Source organism: Nilaparvata lugens, chromosome X (genome assembly GCF_014356525.2).
Source record: "Nilaparvata lugens isolate BPH chromosome X, ASM1435652v1, whole genome shotgun sequence".
Taxonomy (NCBI): Eukaryota; Metazoa; Arthropoda; class Insecta; order Hemiptera; family Delphacidae; genus Nilaparvata; species Nilaparvata lugens.
The window spans coordinates 66,019,209-66,039,668 of NC_052518.1; the positions used below are offsets into that span (position 1 = coordinate 66,019,209).

The 20,460-nt window shown below is 28.2% G+C and overlaps 1 protein-coding gene across 2 annotated transcripts in view; it reads left to right on the top strand.

Annotated features, from left to right (window-relative positions):
• The window catches only part of LOC120354353, a 47,293-nt gene that overhangs the window by 14,278 nt on the left and 12,555 nt on the right, over positions 1-20,460 (top strand). Inside the window, exons 1-2 of one of the 2 annotated variants that reach the window (XM_039441388.1) lie at positions 10,686-11,444; positions 14,042-14,299. The exons of the other annotated variant lie outside the window; for it this stretch is intronic. Coding sequence (XP_039297322.1) covers positions 14,243-14,299 — 57 coding nt within the window. The 5' untranslated portion in view covers positions 10,686-11,444; positions 14,042-14,242. Of the gene's footprint in view, positions 1-10,685; positions 11,445-14,041; positions 14,300-20,460 lie in introns of those variants that run through there. 2 annotated transcript variants of the gene reach the window in all.

Below are 20,460 nucleotides of genomic sequence, written 5' to 3' on the forward strand. Positions count from 1 at the left end.
TTTTCCTCTCGAATAGGTATAATCTATGTCTTTCAACTATTCTGTCATAACGGGTAAAGTAGCTGTGAGTCTGGTTTCTTATTTCAGTATAAGTCTTTCTAAAAAACATGATGACATCATATATATACTGCCCATACACTGTTATAATCCCAAGCTGCAAGAAAAACAATCGTACTGAATCACATCTTTCAAGCTTGAGGATTATTCTGATAGCTCTCTTTTGCTGCTTGAGTATCTTGTCCAAATTCTTTTTGGTTGTACTGCCATAGATACAAAGTCCATACGCCAAATGTGAATGAATCACAGCATGGTATACCGACTTCAATGTCTGGACACCACAAACATTGGACATCTGCCTTAGAGCATAGAGACCTGTGGAAATCTTTTTCATAACATGGCAAACATGACTATCCCATGTAAGATTACAGTCCACTAATAATCCCAAAAACTTTGTACTCTCTTTTGTTGCTATAATTTCATTATTCAATGTCACCCTAGGATATAGATTTTGGTTCCTATTCTGCTTTGTCATAAATGTGATAACTATTGATTTACTTGAGTTCAAAATAAGATTATAGCAATTCAAATAATTATTAATAGAGGCTATTCCAATAGCAGATGAGATTTCTACATCCTGAACCGATCTACCAGAGAATATTATATTTGCATCATCAGCATATAGACAGACAGACGCTCTATCTTGGACCATCCTAGGCATACCTGTAACATAACACAGGAATAGTAAAGGACCTAAGATAGATCCTTGGGGAACTCCATACTTCAAGCATCTTAGGTCGGAGCAATAGATATTTTTATATTTATATCTTTGAGACTCTTCTAAATGCTCTATTTGAACGAACTGCTGTCTGCCTTTTAAGAAAGATGAAAACCAATTCAGCTCCTTACCATGCACTCCCATAGACTCTAATTCTTTCAACAGAGTATCGTGACACACACTGTCAAACGCACGACTTAAGTCTAAAAAGGCGCCAACAACCTTTTCCCCTTTGTCAATAGCATCAATCACAGTACTAATAAAATCTACTCCTGCAGTGATAGTAGATTTTCTAGAGCGGAAGCCATGCTGTTCTTTATCTAGTATATTATGTGTCTCTAGATAATCCATCAGCTGAATATATACAACATGCTCATATATTTTCGAAAACACAGATAATAGTGCCACTGGCCTGTAACAAGCAGGATCTTTCAAATTACCTTTTTTAAAAATTGGTATAACTTTGGCTGTCTTCAAATTGTTGGGAAATTGGCCTGAAATTAGAGAGGAGTTTATTATATGTGTAAGAAGCTGGTTGCTCTACATTCACGCTTCTTCTTTCTAATCATATGAACCATATGACTTGTTAATAATTTACTAATGTTGTTTATCAAACTATCATCGAATGTTCATATTTGTACAGTTTAAGTTATTGACATTATTTATATTATAATTGACATTAAAAATCGATTTTCTAAAGTAAATGAAAATCTTTCGTCAATTATTCATTAATGTGCAAAGTAAGATCATTATAAATCGATTTTTTTGTTCAACATGCCGAAAAAAGGTAAGAGTGAATTTTCAATTGATATTGATAGGAAATTTGTTTTGGAAAAATTCTCGGGGAAAATTGGACAAAATGCAAAATTCTGGCTGGAAGATTTTGAGAAAGAATGTATCCATTACAATATCCACAACGATGAAGAAAAAATAACATGTTTAAGACTATTTTTAGAAGGGAGTTCTGAAGATTGGTATACTTCCAACAAATATAAATTAGGATTGAAAAATTGGAATTTGTGGTCAAAAACATTTCTCCAAACTTTTTCTAATAAAGGCTGGTCAAATGTGAGATATGCATATTCATTCAAATACATTGAAAATTTTGGATCTATGCTTGATTATGCTTTGAAGAAGGAACGATTATTGCTTGAATGTGAGAGAACTATGACAGATGAATCTAGAATCTCACATATTGTTGTGGGACTACCAGTTCATATTCAGAATAGATTAGATAAGGGAAATATCGAGACCACAGAAGATCTGATGAATGAGATTCAAAAATATGATTCATTCACAAACTCAAACGGACATAGTCATATAAATAGCCAGAAAAAAGACTCAACAAAGATGGAAGAGATAAGAAGAAAGAAGACTCCTTGTTCTGTATGTACAGCCTTGGGAAAACCAAATCGCTTTCATCCTGCAGAGATCTGTAGGAATAGAAATAAAACAGTGAATTTCACAACCTGTGAGGAAAATACACTCGATGTTGATAACACAAAAAACTGAATAAGCCTAGTTGATAAAAAGAAGATTGTAAAAGGGGTTTATGACAGTGGCTCAAATATCACTCTAATAAATCAGAAAATTGTTGATGAGCTGAAGACAAAACTTATGAACGACCATAACCTTTTTCGAACTATTAGTGGTGTGAATTTTACAAATCGCCGGGCCAAAATTCCAATGAAAATCAATAAAATCGAAGAAATATTAGATGTATATGTTGTGAAGAACAATAATTTCTCTTATGACTTACTTCTTGGATTGGATGCAATAAAAAAGTTCAAATTGATACAGAATGAAAATTTAGAAATTTTACAGAAGGTTGATACAAAACAGATGTTGAAAGATTGAATTATGAGTCATCTGTCTTCTCTGTGAATATGGAAAGCAATCTGAATTATCTTGATACTGAAAAGAGACAAACAATAACAAGGCTGATTGAAGGTTATGAATCACTATTTGCAAAACACAAATATGATGTAGGTGAGGTAAAACATGCAGAGGCAGAAATCAAACTTTCAGAAGATAGATATATTATTAAGAAGCCATACAGAACGTGTATCCCAGATAAAAAAGAAATAGAACAACAAATTTCAAAACTTTTAGAGGCAGGATTGATTGAATATTCAACTTCACCATTTGCATCTCCTGTTACACTTGCCTTCAAACGAGAAGAAAAAAAAAATCACGGCTATGTATTGACTTCCGGGAACTGAACAAAATTGTAATACCAGAGCCACAACCATTCCCAAGAATAGAAGATATAACAGTGAAGGCTGGTAATTGTAAATGGTACACAGTACTTGATGTTAATTCAGCATTCTGGACAATACCAATAAAAAAAGAAGACAGAATGAAAACTGCATTTGTGACCCACGAAGGCCATTATCAATGGTTACGGATACCATTTGGTTTGAAGACCGCGCCTGCAATTTTTCAAAGAATATTGGGTAACACTTTACAAAAAAATAAGTTGACTGATTTTTGTACTTGCTACATTGATGATATTTTAATATTTTCAAAGACATTTGAGGAACACTTGAAACATATAAACCTCGTACTTGATGCGGTTTATAAAGAAGGGTTCAAGCTGAAATTGGAAAAATGTAACTTTGCAAGGAGTTCAATTAAATATTTGGGACACATAATTGAAAATAACTCAGTCCGTCCACTCAATGACAATCTCGAAGCAATTGAAAATTTCCCACAACCGAAAACCAAGAAGAATGTACGCCAGTTTTTGGGGAAAATAAATTTCTATTATAAATACATAGAGAATGCAGTGAAAGTTCTAGAACCTTTACACAATCTACTGAGGAAGGACATACCTTTTATCTGGTCAGAGACATGTGATAAAGCTTTCCAAAACGTGAAGAAATACTTATGTTCTAGTCCCGTATTACAAATTTATGATTATGAAAAACCAGTATTCATTTTCACCGATGCCAGTGGAGAGGGATTTGGAGCAGAACTAAAACAACCAAAAGAAAATAATGAGCTTCATCCAGTAGCATATTTTTCAAAAAAACTGAGCCCTGCTCAAAAGAAGAAAAAAGCTATTTATCTGGAATGTATGGCTATAAAAGAGACAATTATGTATTGGCAATATTGGTTGATAGGACAGAAGTTTACAGTGATCACAGACCACAAACCATTGGAGAATCTTAGAGTGAAAGCACGAACCGATGAAGAATTGGGAGATCTTGTATACTACCTATCGCAATATGATTTCACATTGATATATAGCCCAGGAAAAGGAAATGTTGAAGCAGATACTTTATCAAGAAATCCAGTTTTAGAGCACTTTGAAGGAAATGAAGACATTTTAACAGTTGTGAATTTGATATCTATACAAGAAATAAAAGATGATCAAGAAAAAAACAAAGAAGCAATAATGAATAATAGGAATGTTGAATATAAAGAGGAAATATTCTACAAATGTATGAAAGGAAACAAAAGAATCTTCCTTTCTCAAGAAAAGGGTAAAGAATTGATTGAGAAAATTCATTTTCAACTAGGACATATCGGAACTCACCACACACTATTACACATACGTCCACATTACTACTTTTCCAACATGGATGAAATGGTCAAGCGCTATTGTGATTTGTGTCATATATGTAAGAAGAATAAAACAAGAAGAGGTCGCTCAATAGGATTACTTTCACAATTGGGTCCAGCTAGTGAACCGTATGAGATCATGTCGATAGATACTGTTGGAGGGTTTGGTGGAAACAACTCAACAAAACGATACCTACACATATTGGTCGATCACTTCTCTAGATATGCATTCACTTCAAGCTCTAGCGGTCAAACTACTAAAGAATACATTCGTTTGCTAGATCCTATCTTACAAAACCATTCTGTCAAGATCCTATTAGCTGATCAATATGCGTCTATCAAATCAAAAAAGTTTAGAGATTACCTACTCGAAAAAGGTGTTACAATGGTGTTCACATCGGTAGATTGCCCACAATCAAATGGTCTTAATGAGCGGCTAAACCAGACATTGGTGAATCGTATTAGATGCAAAGTGAATAGTCCAGAAGGAAGAACGCAGACGTGGTCGAAAATAGCGGAAAGTTGCACATCAGAATACAACAAGACAATCCATAGCACTACTAAATTTACACCAAGATATCTGCTATTGGGAGAGGATTTGGAAATAATACCATCACAACTGAGGAAAAAACGAAACTTACAAATAGACAGAGAAGAAGCAATAAAAAATTCCAATTTAAACCACAAACGGAACAAACTGAGATGTGATAAGAACAGAAGAATATATGGTTTCAAGGAAAAAGAACTAGTGTATATAGAAAAAGGGAACAAGTTGAATAGAAATAAATTAGATGAAGTTAGAAGTGGACCGTTCCCCATTATAAGAAGAATATCAAACTCAATGTATGAAGTGGCCTGCGGAATCAATGGGAGTGAACCAATCATCTGTCACTCAAGCAAATTGACACCTTCGAGGAAGTTTCTCGTTCAAGGGGGGGAGATGTAAGAAGCTGGTTGCTCTACATTCACGCTTCTTCTTTCTAATCATATGAACCATATGACTTGTTAATAATTTACTAATGTTGTTTATCAAACTATCATTGAATGTTCATATTTGTACAGTTTAAGTTATTGAGATTATTTATATTATAATTGACATTAAAAATCGATTTTCTAAAGTAAATGAAAATCTTTCGTCAATTATTCATTAATGTGCGAAGTAAGATCATTATATATGTAATAATGGCTTAATTATAGCTGGCAGAATCTGTTTTACTACTGTAATTGGTATGTCATCCAGTCCAGTCGAGAGTTTATTTTCAAAATTCATAACAATTTCCTGCAACTCAGATTCTAAAATTGTTTTAAATTTGAATTTCGGAGATGGCTGGCAATTTTGAATGTTTGGTAAATATACAGGTTCATCATTATTTTCAGGAATATTTGGTATCACAAAATTGTCCACTGCTGTAGCAAAAAAGTCATTAAATATATTGCTTACTCTCATAGGATCAGTTGTATTCGTTTCATTACTTATTATACTTATATTTGAATGTTTACAAGTTTTTTGTTTTCCTATCTCATCTTTTATAATTTTCCAGGCTACTCGATTCTTATTTTTTGCATCAAAAATTTTCTTGTCAAAATATTTTTGCTTATCTTTTTGCATAATGAGTTTCAAAGCTTTCCTTTTGGATTTAAGTTGAAATTTCACATCCTCTGATTTATACTGTCTGAATATGTTTTCCAACTCTAACAGCTCCTTCTTTTTATAAACTGCCTCAGCACTAGACAATTTTTTACTACTGTACTCTTTTTCATTTCTGAATAGTTTTGGAAAGTTTATGTTAAAGTAATAAGAGAAAAGCGACATGAAAGTATTAAATTTTTCAGTAACTGGAGATTGAAAAACTTCTATCCAGTTCAAAAATAGCAGCTGTTTGTAGAACATGTCTACATAACATTCACTAAGATTCCGACGCAGTTTCCTAATTGGTTTAAATAAAAAACTATTCACATTCAGGATTTCGAGAAGTTGGGCGTCGTGATCTGATATATGGGTAATTATACCAGATATTGTTAAACTATTGTCATTAATGTTTGTGATAAAGTTATCTATCACTGTTTCGGAGGTAGCAGTAATTCTAGTAGCAAAATCAACCTTGTATTTCATATTAAACATTCTTAAAACGTTCATGAACTTATTGTAAACATTATCTCTCTCTAAAACATTAATATTTATGTCTCCTGCTGAAACAACATATTTATATTTCTTACATAAAATGTCAAGTAAGATCTCTAGCTTTTCTAGAAACGGGTCAAGATAACAATGCTGAGGCGTTCTATATAAGCATGCCAGTACAAATGTGATATTGTTTAGTGAAAATTCCGAAACGCAACATTCAAATTCTTTTTCAGTTGTGATAGATGCAATTGCAGGTAAGTTTACAGGTTTACATTTGGAAACAATATTATTATGCACTAAGATCATTACCCCGCCACCTATACTATTGATTCTAGAAAATTTAGAGCTTAAGCAATAATTAGGTAAATTCAGCATTTCTGTTTCTGATTCCACAATTTTGTGTTCTGATAGGGCTAGTATCTCAGGTTTTATCTCTTCTAAATTTATTCCCAACAAATCAAGGCGTGATGGTAAGTGCTGAACATTCTGATGCATTATTGAAATATGGTTTAAGTGATTTTTTTCTTGATATTTACGATAAGGAGAAGTAGCTATCACAAGATCCTTGTCATTATCTTCACTACATACATTAACTTGTACTAAATTTGTAACACAATTTGCACTAGCTTCATCTAATCTCAAATCATTGCATGACAGATTCAAAACGTTGGGCTCTAGCCCAACCCTAAAAAAGATTCCCTGTCATACTTTAAAGGTAAAGGCTCAGGCATTTTTTCCATTTCAGAAGCCAGCATGTTTGTCACACTCAGGATTCTATCACAAACATATTTTTTCCCTATAGAATTCAGATGCAGACCATTTCTTGTGTGGAATCTTCGACCAATATCACTTATATTTATAAAAGTTACATTACTAAAATGCTTACATAAGTTGAAATTTTCTTTGTTAGCCCTGTGAATTTCATTGTTGATGGCTGACCATGTTGGTAGATCATGTCTGTGTGGCACAGAGAACACAATCGTGTGTCTGGATCGACCACTTTGCAGCTGCCGCAGCTTACTCCGAAGAGAGGTGTGAAGTTCTCTTCTTTCATTATGGGCAACATCATTTGTTCCAGCTAAGAAGACACTTACGTCATTGGCATTCGGTTGGAGAGTTCCATCAACCACATCTCTGAATCGAGCACCCAGTTTCACCATACCAAAGAATGTGTGGTTCTCATCATTGAAGTACTTATAGACATCCCTGCCCTGGCTATCAGAGTAAAGACGAAAGTTCATAGACCTAGACCTTTTATTCTGTGGACGTTTTTCTAGATTAGGTGTAGAAGCCAGCTCTTCACTCTGAATTACCTCCTCAACAGGCAGAATATCCGGTGGATCATGTACTTCTAAAATAGAAAATCTATTCTGAGTTCGCACTGGGGTGTTGGGAGCACTCTTTTTTGCTCTGGTAGAGTACTTAGGTATAACGAATTCTCTGTCATTAATATCCGGTTGAATTGCAAGAGACAATTTCTCGCAGTCAGATCTTAAAAGAGCAATAATCGCATCCCTGTCCTCTATTTCCTTTTTCAATGATAGCTGACTTTTAGTTGAGCTTGAAATTTCCATTTTCAGTTGTTTTATTTCATCTTCTGCTATCTCTTCACATTGTAGTGATTCTTCAAAAGCAAGTTTTCTTCTATTTTTTTCCAATTCCAAAGAGCTCATTAATACTTGATTTTCCTTAGTCATATCCATGAGACATTGTTGCAAATCGTTATTCACTTTAATACAAGCGTCATACCTATTCAACAGTGTCGTCATTTCTGGGATTAAATCAATGATTGCGTCACTGGAATATCTATCACATATTCCTGACATAATTCCATGGACAGTCATTGCAATCTCAGCCACTTCTGGATTAATCAAGTCGTTCTTTATATCATTAAGGTGTTGCTGCGCCAGACCACTGGCTTTGTCATATTCACTCCGAGTTCTGGTCATTTTGTTTCTGTTGCTTTATGAAGAAATGAAGGAGATATAATTTGGAACAGGAAATTCAAGAAAGGATTTTGTAGAGCCTAGAGAGCAATCAAGGCGGGAGAATGGGAAGCTCCTGGTAGAAGGAAATTGGTCACAGAAAGGGAATTGTAATGAGAAATATGTAAGATCTCATGCTAGTCAAATATTCTCTTAAACGTAAGTAAATGTTCGCCAATAAACTATGAAACTTTGAAAAATAGCGCGTCTCCCTATCCGTTAAAACAGCACTCGTTTCAAAACAATATTGTTGCCATGACAACCAGTAAGGACGCTAAACTGTGCTATCAACTGATTTGTGATTATTGGCTCGGGTAGAAAAACAGGATTTGAAGCAGTTCAGTCAGGAGGCCTTTATCAGTTGATATATATATACACAGGCCTATATCTATGTTCAAACAATGGGAAGACCTGAGCAGTCTATGATACACAGCCAGTACAAAAGAGGAAACTGAAGCCAGTTGTTGCTCTTACAATACAGTTATTTGACACTAGGTGAAGAGACTAAACACTGGTCCGTCCAATAGGATATATAATAATCCACCGACAAGCTGAGTTGTCAGCGTCGTCTGCTATGTATCAAAGTTACAGAGAGTCAGACTAATTGAGTTGTCTGAATTTAGAGACGATAGCTAATTGAAGCTTTAATTTTTCGTGTCGTCAAGTTTATCCCAGGGTAATCAAAGTCCAAGGACGTCTTGTAGCTACTGATGAAATTGAATACAAGATTCCAAATACCCTTTTAGGTTAATGTCGAACAAACCACAGTGAGTTAGAACAAATACGACGGAATTGATTGGTGCGATATTTCACTACTTAACAACACCAACAGACACAAGAACACCTTACCTATATCACAGTAACTACCTCATTCAACTTTTAACTATCTTAAAATTGTATTAAAAACTGACTCGATATGAATTTGTTTTGACAGAGCACTTCAGGCGTGCCAACTCCTGAAAACGAACTCATACAAAAGATTATTTACATTATAAAATGGTATGGAATAAATTAAAAAATAAAAATTTAGGAAATTATTCTGATTTATATAATATACAAGATGTATTATTATTAGCTGATATATTTGAAAATTTTAGAGATTGTTGCATAAATAATTATAAATTAGATCCTGCTCATTATCTAACAGCTCCATCATTAGCATGGGATGCAATGTTAAAACTTACAAAAATAGAACTAGATTTAATACATGATTATAACATGTATTTAATGATTGAAAAAGGAATTAGAGGTGGTATTTCACAATGTATAACTAGATATTCTAAAGCAAATAATAAATATATAAAAAATTATAATCCAAATAAAAAACAAAATTATTTATTTTATATTGATGCGAACAATTTATATGGTTGGGCCTTATCACAAAAATTACCATATAAAGATTTACAATTTATAAATTCAGATATTAGAAATTTGGATGAATGGGAAGATATAATTAAAAATGATGATGAAAATGATGATGTTGGATATATTTTTGAAGTAGATTTAAAATATCCAGAAGAATTGCATGATAATCATAAAGATTTACCTTTAGCTCCTGAACATTATAATAAAAGATTATGTACAACTCTTTATGATAAAAATAATTATGTTGTTCACATTATAAATCTAAAATATTATTTAGAGAAAGGTATGATTTTAGAAAATATTAATAGAGTTATAGAATTTAAACAAAGTAATTTTATGGAAAAATATATAAATTTTAATACAAATATGAGAGCTAAAAGTAAAAGTGATTTTGAAAAGGACTTTTATAAACTTATGTGTAACAGTGTATTTGGAAAAACGATGGAGAATGTAAGAAATAGATTAGAAATAAAATTAGGTGATGAAGAATCGTCATACAAATTTTCTAAAAAATCTAATTTTAAAGGATTCAAAATATTTGATGATGATTGTATTGCTACACATTTTCATAAACAAAAGGTTAAATTTGATAAACCAATTTATATTGGATTTTCAGTTTTAGATTTATCTAAATTATTAATGTATCAATTCTATTATGATAAAATTAAAAAATATGATCCAGATGCTAATTTATTATACATGGATACAGATAGTTTCTTTTTAGAAATGAGAAGAGATCCTTATGAAATAATAAAAAATAATCAAAAAGAATTTGATACAAGTGATTATGATAAGAATCATGAATGTTATAATGATAAAAATAAAAAAGTAATTGGAAAATTTAAAGATGAATTGAATGGTATACCTTTAGAAGAGTTTTGTGTATTAAGATCTAAATGCTATAGTTATATGTTTTCAAATAATAAAAATGAAGTAAAATGTAAAGGTATTAAAAAATGTTTATTAATGAACAAAAATATAAAATTAGATGAATTAGATGAAAATACTAAAAATAGATACATAAAAATGGAAAATTTTAAGAAATGTTTATTTGAAGATAAAGAAGAGTATAGAGAAATGAATTGTATTGGAAGTTATAAACATGAATTATACACAATAAGTTTGAATAAATTAGCTTTAAGTTCAAAAGATGAAAAAAGATACATATTAAAAGATAAAATAAATACTTTACCATGGGGTCATAAAAATATAAAATAATAAATAATTTTTAAAAAAATTTGGAGGAATAAATTTTTAAAAAATAATTTTTTAATAAAATGATTTTTTTCAAAAAATTCAATATTTCATTCATCGGAATATATTAATGAAGAGCTATTTAGACCAAATCCTAATTTTCTTTTAGCCCACATTGTAGGAGCAATAACTAAATCCATAGCTCTTTCATTTAAAGTAGCATCTTTTGAAAATAAACGATTTAAAGCTTGATCTTCTCATTTTTTATCAGCTATCCATCTTTGTTCTGGAGTTCTATTATTTGAATAAAATATATCATGTTCCTTACAAAATTCATCAGTTGGATTAATTCCTTTATCACCTCTTTTTAATCTTTCTTCAAGTTTTGTTCCTGGACCACAGAAATTTGCACCTGGATAATGGAACTCTAAAGGTAAATTATTTATAATATCATTAACTAAACCAGATCCTATAACATTTTCAGGTAATAAAGACATACATCTAATTAAATATTTAGTACTATTTGGTGTATCAATTATTTCTGTAAGTCTATCATTCATAAATTTAACAAGAGACATTTTTTCATTATGAAAACTATTATTACCAGCATTTTCTTGTGCTGAAATATAATTTAATCTTTTAATTAATTCATTCAAATTATTAACATATCTATATTCAATTGGTTGATGATTAAATTCTAATACTCCAGATCCTTTCTGATTAATAAGTTCTTCCCAAATGGTTTCAACTAATTTCCATTTTCTACCTTTACTTGATTTTGGTTTTCTACTTTTTGGATCATTATTTTGAAATAGAGAATAAGTTTTTATCATGATGTTCTTATAATTATTCCAATCATCATTTGTAAACATTTCACGTCCTAAATAATCATTTCTAGTTAAAAGTCTCCATAAACCTTCTGTACCTTTATATTTTTCTTCATTTTCATTATATTTTATTATAATATCATCTATATCAACAGTCATAGGATAATTACCAATTTTCCATTCTTCAATATCTTCATCATACCAAATACCAAATTGTTTATCATGTGCTCTTGGTAAAAATTTTGAAGCAATTGATCCAATATTAATAATAGATGATTCCATGATTTTTCTCAAAGATTTATTAGTTTTAAAAGTTTCTTTTTCAGGTGTTATTAGATCTTCAATTGTAGATGTAGATTCATTATAATGGAAATCATTTTCATCTTCATCTTCAAATTGAATTTTTTTAAATGGAGTACTAACTATTTTTGGATTAAAAATTTGAACATCTTTTGAATTTTCAACTTCATGAATTCTATTTTCTTTTAAAGCTTTAACTATTGGTTCATATTTTTTTTCTCTTTCTTTTAATTCTATTCCTTCACGAATATGATGTGATTTAAATTCATCTTTGAGTTTTTTTTCTAAATTATGAACATGTTTAGCTTCTGATAATGTAATTTCATCTTTTTTCTTATTCATTATTGATTCATTAAATTCTAATCCATTATATGGATCTTTTTTAATAAGTTTACTCTTTTGTTCAATTTTATCTCTTTCTTTTATTTGTTCTTTTTCACCTTCTTTGAATCTTTGTAATAAATCTTTTTCAATTTGATTTAACTTTCTCAAATCTTCATTTTTTAGATCCTTCATTTATAGATAAAAAATTTATTATTATTTAAAAAAAAGTTAAATAAATGTTTTTAAACTTTTTTAAACGTTAAATGTACATTTTTAAACGTTAATTATTTATAATGTTAAATGTATGTTTTTGAATGTTAATTTTTTATAATGTTAAATGTATGTTTTTGAATGTTGATTTTTTATAATGTTAAATGTACGTTTTTTATTTAATATATCATTTTTCAACATTAGTTTATATTTTCCATCATTTGATTTTCTAGTCATATCTATTGTGATAAAACCATAAGGCTCATCCCAACATTTTTTACATAAAATTTGAAATTCATTAAAACTCATTTCTGATCCTACATGATCATCATGAATTCGTTTAGTATAATATTTATTTTGTCTAAAAATAAATAATAAATCTACATTATTCCTAATTACTCTTAAATCTAGATGACAATAACTTTGACTTAGATAGATACATGAAATATTTTTATGTCTTCCTCTTATAAAATATTCTTTAATTTTTGTTTGTTCTTCCATTAAACAATCATCAAATACAATTAATGAATTTTCATAACATTCATCTATTGAAATTAAATCATCACAAGAATTAAAGAAAAAAGCTATTTTATTATTAATTTTATTTTCAATTTTTTGATAATGTTTTTGTAAATCTGTATATGATCTTTGTTCTAGTGATTTACTAAAAACATAAAGATATAAAAATTTTAAGCCACTTTCTTTTTTATAAATTAAATTTAATAATAAATTAGTTTTTCCACTACCAGAACTACCAATAATAATAGCTCTCAATGGATGTGATAATAATGAATTATTAATTTTTTCTTCATAAAAATTTGTTATATCCATTATTTATTTAAAATTATTTTATTATAAATGAAATTATTAAAAATAAGTGGTTCAAATTCTAAATTGAGATTGCATCTGGAGCATCAATATATATCAATGAAGAAGATAATTATAAATTAACATTATTAGGATTTTATTCTGATAACAATATTTATAATTTAAGAGAAGATGGTCAAATATATTATAAAGAAAAGAAAGAAAAAAATTATAAAACTATTAATTTTCCAAAAAATTACTATACTTTAGAAAGAATACAAACACTCATAAATATTCATATGGAAAATGAAGATTATAATGTTATTATTAGTAGAGATGATAATAAAATTCAATTTATTACATCTCATTATCTATTTGGATTCTCAGAATCAATGAAAAATTTATTAGGATTAACAAAAAATGATATAATTTATCATGATACATTCTATAATTAAAAAATTCAAAATTTAAGATCAGTTGATGTAATTGAAATACATTGTAATTTAGTAGAAAATTGAACTTAGAAAACATAATACTTTAATAGATTTTATTGATTTTCCAGGAATAACTATAAAAGGATTAATAAGTTATAATAATGGGCATAAACAAACATTAAATAATACTGGATTCATTTCAAAATTTACTGGTGGAAAATTTGAAGTTCTATGTACATTAGGACAATTAGGTTTAGGATTTTTTGATCATCTAAGATATCCGATGTATAAAGGTGGTTTTGAAACAATATTCACTAGAGCTGAAGATCATGATGCTATCTTTAGATGGAAAGATACAACACAAGGAGCAATTGAACCATAAGAAGGTAAGATTATAATTGAAACATTTAATTTAAGAGTACCAATAGTTGAATTCTCTAATATAGCTAAAATTCAAATAATAAATAAATTAAAATCAATAAGTGATGACAAAAAATTGAAATATGATTACTTCCAATGGCAGTGTATAGATAAAAAAGGTGTATTTGGTTCAACATTTAGTTTTGATATTACAACTTCATTTAGAAATATCTATAATCCAAAATTCATAGTTATATGTTTACAAACTGATAAATTAAATGATGAAAAGAAAGATCCTTCAACTTTTGATAATGTTCAATTAAAAAATGCTATTGTAAAAATTAATGGTGAAAGATATCCTTATGAATTGGAAAATTTTGATTTTACTAATAAAAAAACAGCTATTTTATATGATATGTATCAGAACTTTAGAAGAGTAATGTTTAGAGATGATGAAGTATATTTAAATTATGATGATCTTATAAACAAATATCCTATTGTTGTAATTGATACACATTTACACCCTACAAATTTAGGACAAATAAAAAGTGATATATTAATAGAACTTGATTTTTCAAATCCTGTAACAGCTCCAAATGCTAATAATGGTACAATTGCATATGTTATTGTTTTTTCTGAAATGCACTTCCTATATGATATTAATAGAAATAGTATTAATTTGATTTAAATTTTTTTATAATAAATGGATTTAATAAAACATAAAGTAAAGTTATCTAATAATCAAGAAAATACTATAAGAATAGCTAATAAAAAACATTAAACAATATCAATTATCTAATGGTGAAAATGAAATTTTGTTAACTAATAAACAATATAATGATGTAAAAAAAGCTTTAAAAAATAAAAAAGGTTTACGATTAACATTATTATATAATCAATTTGGTAGTGGATTATTGAATGATTTACTAACAAAAGTTGAAAATAATATACCTCTAGTTAAAAATGTAACACCTTATTTTAGGAATAATGTAGCTCCACTAATTAAAGAAAAAATAGTTCCTTGGTTACATGATTTAATTGATAAAGAACTTGATGATTTAATACAAAATGATCAAAATGGAAAAGGATTAAAAACATCTATAAATAAAAAAATTGATTCAATATATTCTGATTTACTTAAAAAAAACAAAAAATAACTCCATTATCTATTAGTGATTTAGAAAATTATTCAAGAAAATTAAAATATTTTAAAGAAATTTTTATGAGAGATAATCTCCAATTGATAAACCATATGATATTGAATGTGGAATTATTAATTTAGATAGTATGTTTTCTACAGGAACACATTGGACTTGTTATAAGAAAAAAGATAATAATGTACTTTATTTTGATAGTTATGGAAATGCTAATCCACCATTAGAATTACAAAAATATTCATTGAATAATAAAATTTTTATTTCAACAGATGAAATACAAAACGATTATGATCCACCAATATGTGGACATCTTTGTTTATATGCTTTAAAATTATTTTCAGAAGGATGTAATTTAAAAATAATTTCACAAAAAATTTTTAATAATAAATATGGTTTCTTATCATTCATTGATATTTAATCAATTTGGTGATGATATAAAATCAGAACAAAAATTTGAAATTGATGAATTACAAAATATTATAAAAGAATGTAAACATAAAATTGATAATATAATGAAAGAGTTTATAACAATGGATTATTCTAAAAATTTTATGAAAAATTTAGATGAAAAACTTAATGAAGAGTTTATAACAATGGATTATTTTAAAAATTTTATGAAAAATTTAGATGAAAAACTTAATAAAGCTATTCATATCTTATTTGAAAAACTTGATAAAAGTAGTATAGATAGAAATCAGGATACATATAATAATCTTAAAAATGAAATAAATGATAAATTAAAAGATTTTGAATCTCAAATTGAACATATAAATTCACTTTTAAATAAAACTTAAATTATTTTTTTAGATTTGAAATATGACTTTCCATTTCTTGATGTTTTTTCATATATGTTTTAGTAATGAATTTATCACATACATCACATCTAACTTTTTTTAAAATTTTATCTTTATTTTTATAATAGTAATTTCTAACTTTTTTAATATCACATTCTTCACACCAACTTGATATATTATTTTTACAAGTTTTACTTTTATAAAAATTATCATGAGTTCTATCTATTGCACATTTTGAACATGTTTTCATGTATTCATTATTTATTTTACATCTTGAACATATATGATTTTTATTTTCCATTATATATAAAAAAATTATATATTTTATAATAATGTTTTCTTCAATTCATCTTCATAAAAACTACCAATTATATCTTCATTATTTAAATCTTTCAATTTATATGTTATAGGATCTGTATAGATAATTTTATTAATAATAATAATTTCTCTAGTCCAATTATTTTTATATTTATTCTCAAATGATTTTTTAAATGATGGAATTCTAACTCTATCATCTATTTCAAATTTTGGTTTAATAATATTATTTGAAGTTTTGAAATTATAAACAGTATTCAATAATATATTCTCCTTATTCTCATCTACATCTATAGGATTCATTTTTATAGTACTATGTTTAGTATTATCATATTTTTCAATAATGTTTTGTAATTCATCAATCCATCTAAAATTTTTATTTATTTCAAAAATAATTTTCAATTTATTATTTAATGTTCTATTGAATCTTTCAATTATTACACTTTTCTCCTCATTTTCTGTATGATATAATTTTATTTTATTTTTTTTTTAATATTGAATTAAATTCTCTATTTCTAAATTCAAGACCTTTATCAGAATGTATAAGATTTGGAGACTTATGATTAACTTTTTTAGTATTATTTAGAATTTTTTCAAATGCTTTAGAAACTTCTAATCCATTCTTCTTTTTCAATGGTTCAACCCATACATACTTTGAAAATGTATCTATAACATTCAAAATATATTTATATCCATCATTTTGTTCATGATACTTATCAAATATCATAAGATCTATAGCCCATAAATCATCAATTCCTAATGTTAAAATTTTTCTTCTTTTAAATTTTTTTTATAACTGGTTTATGTAATTCTATAGCTTCAATTTCTTTATATAAATCAATATTCTTAGTTTCAATTTTTGGAGATTTTATAAATTTACTTTTATTAGTTCTACATATTAGACATTTTGCTGCTACTCTATATAATCCATTACTCATTTGAATAATTTCTGAATTTATATTTTTTGTCTTCTTTTTACATTTATGACAATGAATCAACTCATCCATTTATTTAATAAAAAAACATGAATATATAATTCTAATGAACCAGTTCATTAGAATTATATATTCATGTTTCTTCATTAGATAAATTTTTATTTATTAAATGGAAAAATCAGAAACAATAAATATAACTGAATCATTTCAAGTATTTATAAAAGGAGTTAGAGAAAAAACTGAAATAGTTTTACAAAATGGAAATGATAAAATTATTCTTGATACAGATAGATGGACTGAACTTTTCAAACATATATCTTCAATAAATAATGAATATTATAATAGATTCAAGTATCAATATAATGATTTATAAAAATATAAAATATCTTAAAACTTGTTCCATATAAATAGAAATATAAAAATGTCTTCATTGATGAAACAATTCAATAATTATGGAAAAATTAAGATAACTAAAAAAATAAAAGAGTTAGAAATTAATAAAGAATATGAAATTTTAAATATTAAAAAAATCAAAACAAAAAATGGATGTTTCATGTCAGTTGAATTAGAAGAATTTATAACATATTTACCAAAAAAGTATTTAGAAATGTTTGATGAAAAATCTATTAAAGAATTTAATAAACTTGAAATAAAATTAGTTTTATTAGGTTTAGAAGATGATGATAAATATCCTATATTAGAAATGAGAGAATTTTCATAATTTTTTAAAATTTATCATGATTCTCAATTATTAAATTTCAATGATATTTTCCAATTTTTGTTGAAAAATAAGTCGCTCCAAAAAATTTTTCTGATACTTAAAAGTGATTTTTTTGACTTATTTTTGATTATGAAATTTTGAGATATTTATGAATAATTCATTGAAAAAATGATATTTTCTCTTAGAATGTAATGAATTTTATCGAAAATTAGTAAAAATGAGTTAATTTTAATGATTTGAAAAATAGCATATCAGCCACTCCACAATTGCTCTAGCTCTCTCATCATACTATCTACTAGTGTATATTTAAAAACATCTAGCTTGATTCTAATTTTATAATTCAAATCTATGTTTTGCTTTTCAAATTCTTCCTCTAACCAATAGTTTGACACATACAATGCTTCCAGATTTTCAAACTGTAGAATATACCGAGTATTGTTTCTATTGTACACTTCTTTTATTGCAATAATGACCAACTCTGTACCTTCTGGTAACTCTTCTTATCTTTAGCACTGTCCTACTTTTACTTTCCCTTTAATTTCCAGCATTGTGATGTTATTATACTGCTCCACTTCTTTTTGTGTGAATGGGGTGTCTTCCAAGTTTTTCCATACATCTGACAAAAATTTTAGATTTTGTATTTTTGGAAATGTATGACCATTATAGCTTGTCATACCATTGACTGTAATTACACAAATTTTCTCTTCCCTTGGTAGACAAATTATTTCTTTTTTGTCAGTGTAAGGGATTACAGAATAACCCTCTTTCTTGAGAGTTTCGATAGCTTTGTATGCATTAATAAAAACATTTTTATAGCACCCCTTTACAAAGTAAACATTTTTCAAATCATCTTTCTCCCCCAGTACACCTACATATGGGAGTTTCCCAGTATTATTCACAGTAAATGCAGTCACATTGTACACTCCACTTAGATCAAAATTTTGCCAATGTGAATGGAAATATGGCTCAAGTTCCTCTCTCAGATTTTCTATTTCTTTCTCAAATTCTGCTAGCTGCTTATGCTGTTTCCTAAATGACTGTGTGGCTTCAAAAAACTCAATTTTCCTCCGTTTTAGATCAATTTCATCCAGTTCTAGCTTATGCTTTTTGGCTGATAGCACTGTGATAGGAGACAAGGGCTGTATCTCTTTAACAGGGTATGGGAGAAGCTTACAAGTTATGTTTGCTCGTTTTCTTAAGACTTGTGGTATCAAGTTACCTGTTGCTACAAGGCCCAACTCATCTAGGTCAACAACTTTGGATATGGTAGAGAAAACTGTGGTTGACTTGGAGAAATATGTCTCACCACTCTTAATATAACACTTTTGTGAGAAACTGATATTATTTTTGTTTTATGGATCCTCAAGAATTTCTACATAATTTATAGGTAGTAAATTGAAACTGAATGCAGAAATAACATAAGAAATTATTTTATTTCTATGTTGTGGGTCAGTGGGGAGCTTTACTCGTACTCCAGTCAATTTCTTGGTATTGCTATTACCCCAGTAAAAATACTGTAGTAGATCATTATAGACCAAACAACAACTATTTTTTAAATTATCTGTCAGTTTTCTCCACATTTTAGCCAAGGACACAGAATAAATTGGAGCATTTTGGAAATAATTTCTACTATCATTCAAGAGTGACAAGCTATCTTGAATAGGGTCAAAGATTTTGCTATTGTCTCTATTTGTTAAACTATAGTTATAGATTGTAGCTTCCAAACGTGTAATACCATGCATTTTAGCTGTATCAGAGGTAAAGGTTTCCCGTAATCTTCTATCTGGACAGGCAATAAAGTCTACAATATGGTTACCGTACCTAACTGCTTATTTACACCAGGGCTTGTGATTTGACATACAAACTTATTATAAATTTTTACCCTCACATTACTATTAACCCAAGTCAAGCAATCAATCCCAACAGTTTTATTGTTATCTACTATCACATTATAGTCTTCTTTATATTCTCCTTGAAAGCAGAAACAATGATCTGTAGTTAGAAAGTCACACATTCCATTCTTGTTGAATATTCCAGCAAAGTCCTGTGCTATGTCCAAGTCTAGTAGATAGGAGTGCTCCTTCCTCAGCTGATCCAATAATCTCGGTAGTTCTTCTATCAATGTAGCAATTGGGACATCTGCAAGCTCCACTTTGTAAGGTATCCCCACTGGTTCCTGGTATTTTTGTTTCACTTCGTTGTAATTGTCATTGCCAAGCACTTGTAGAATCTTTTGAGACATATCACTTCCACTGTCCAATAGGT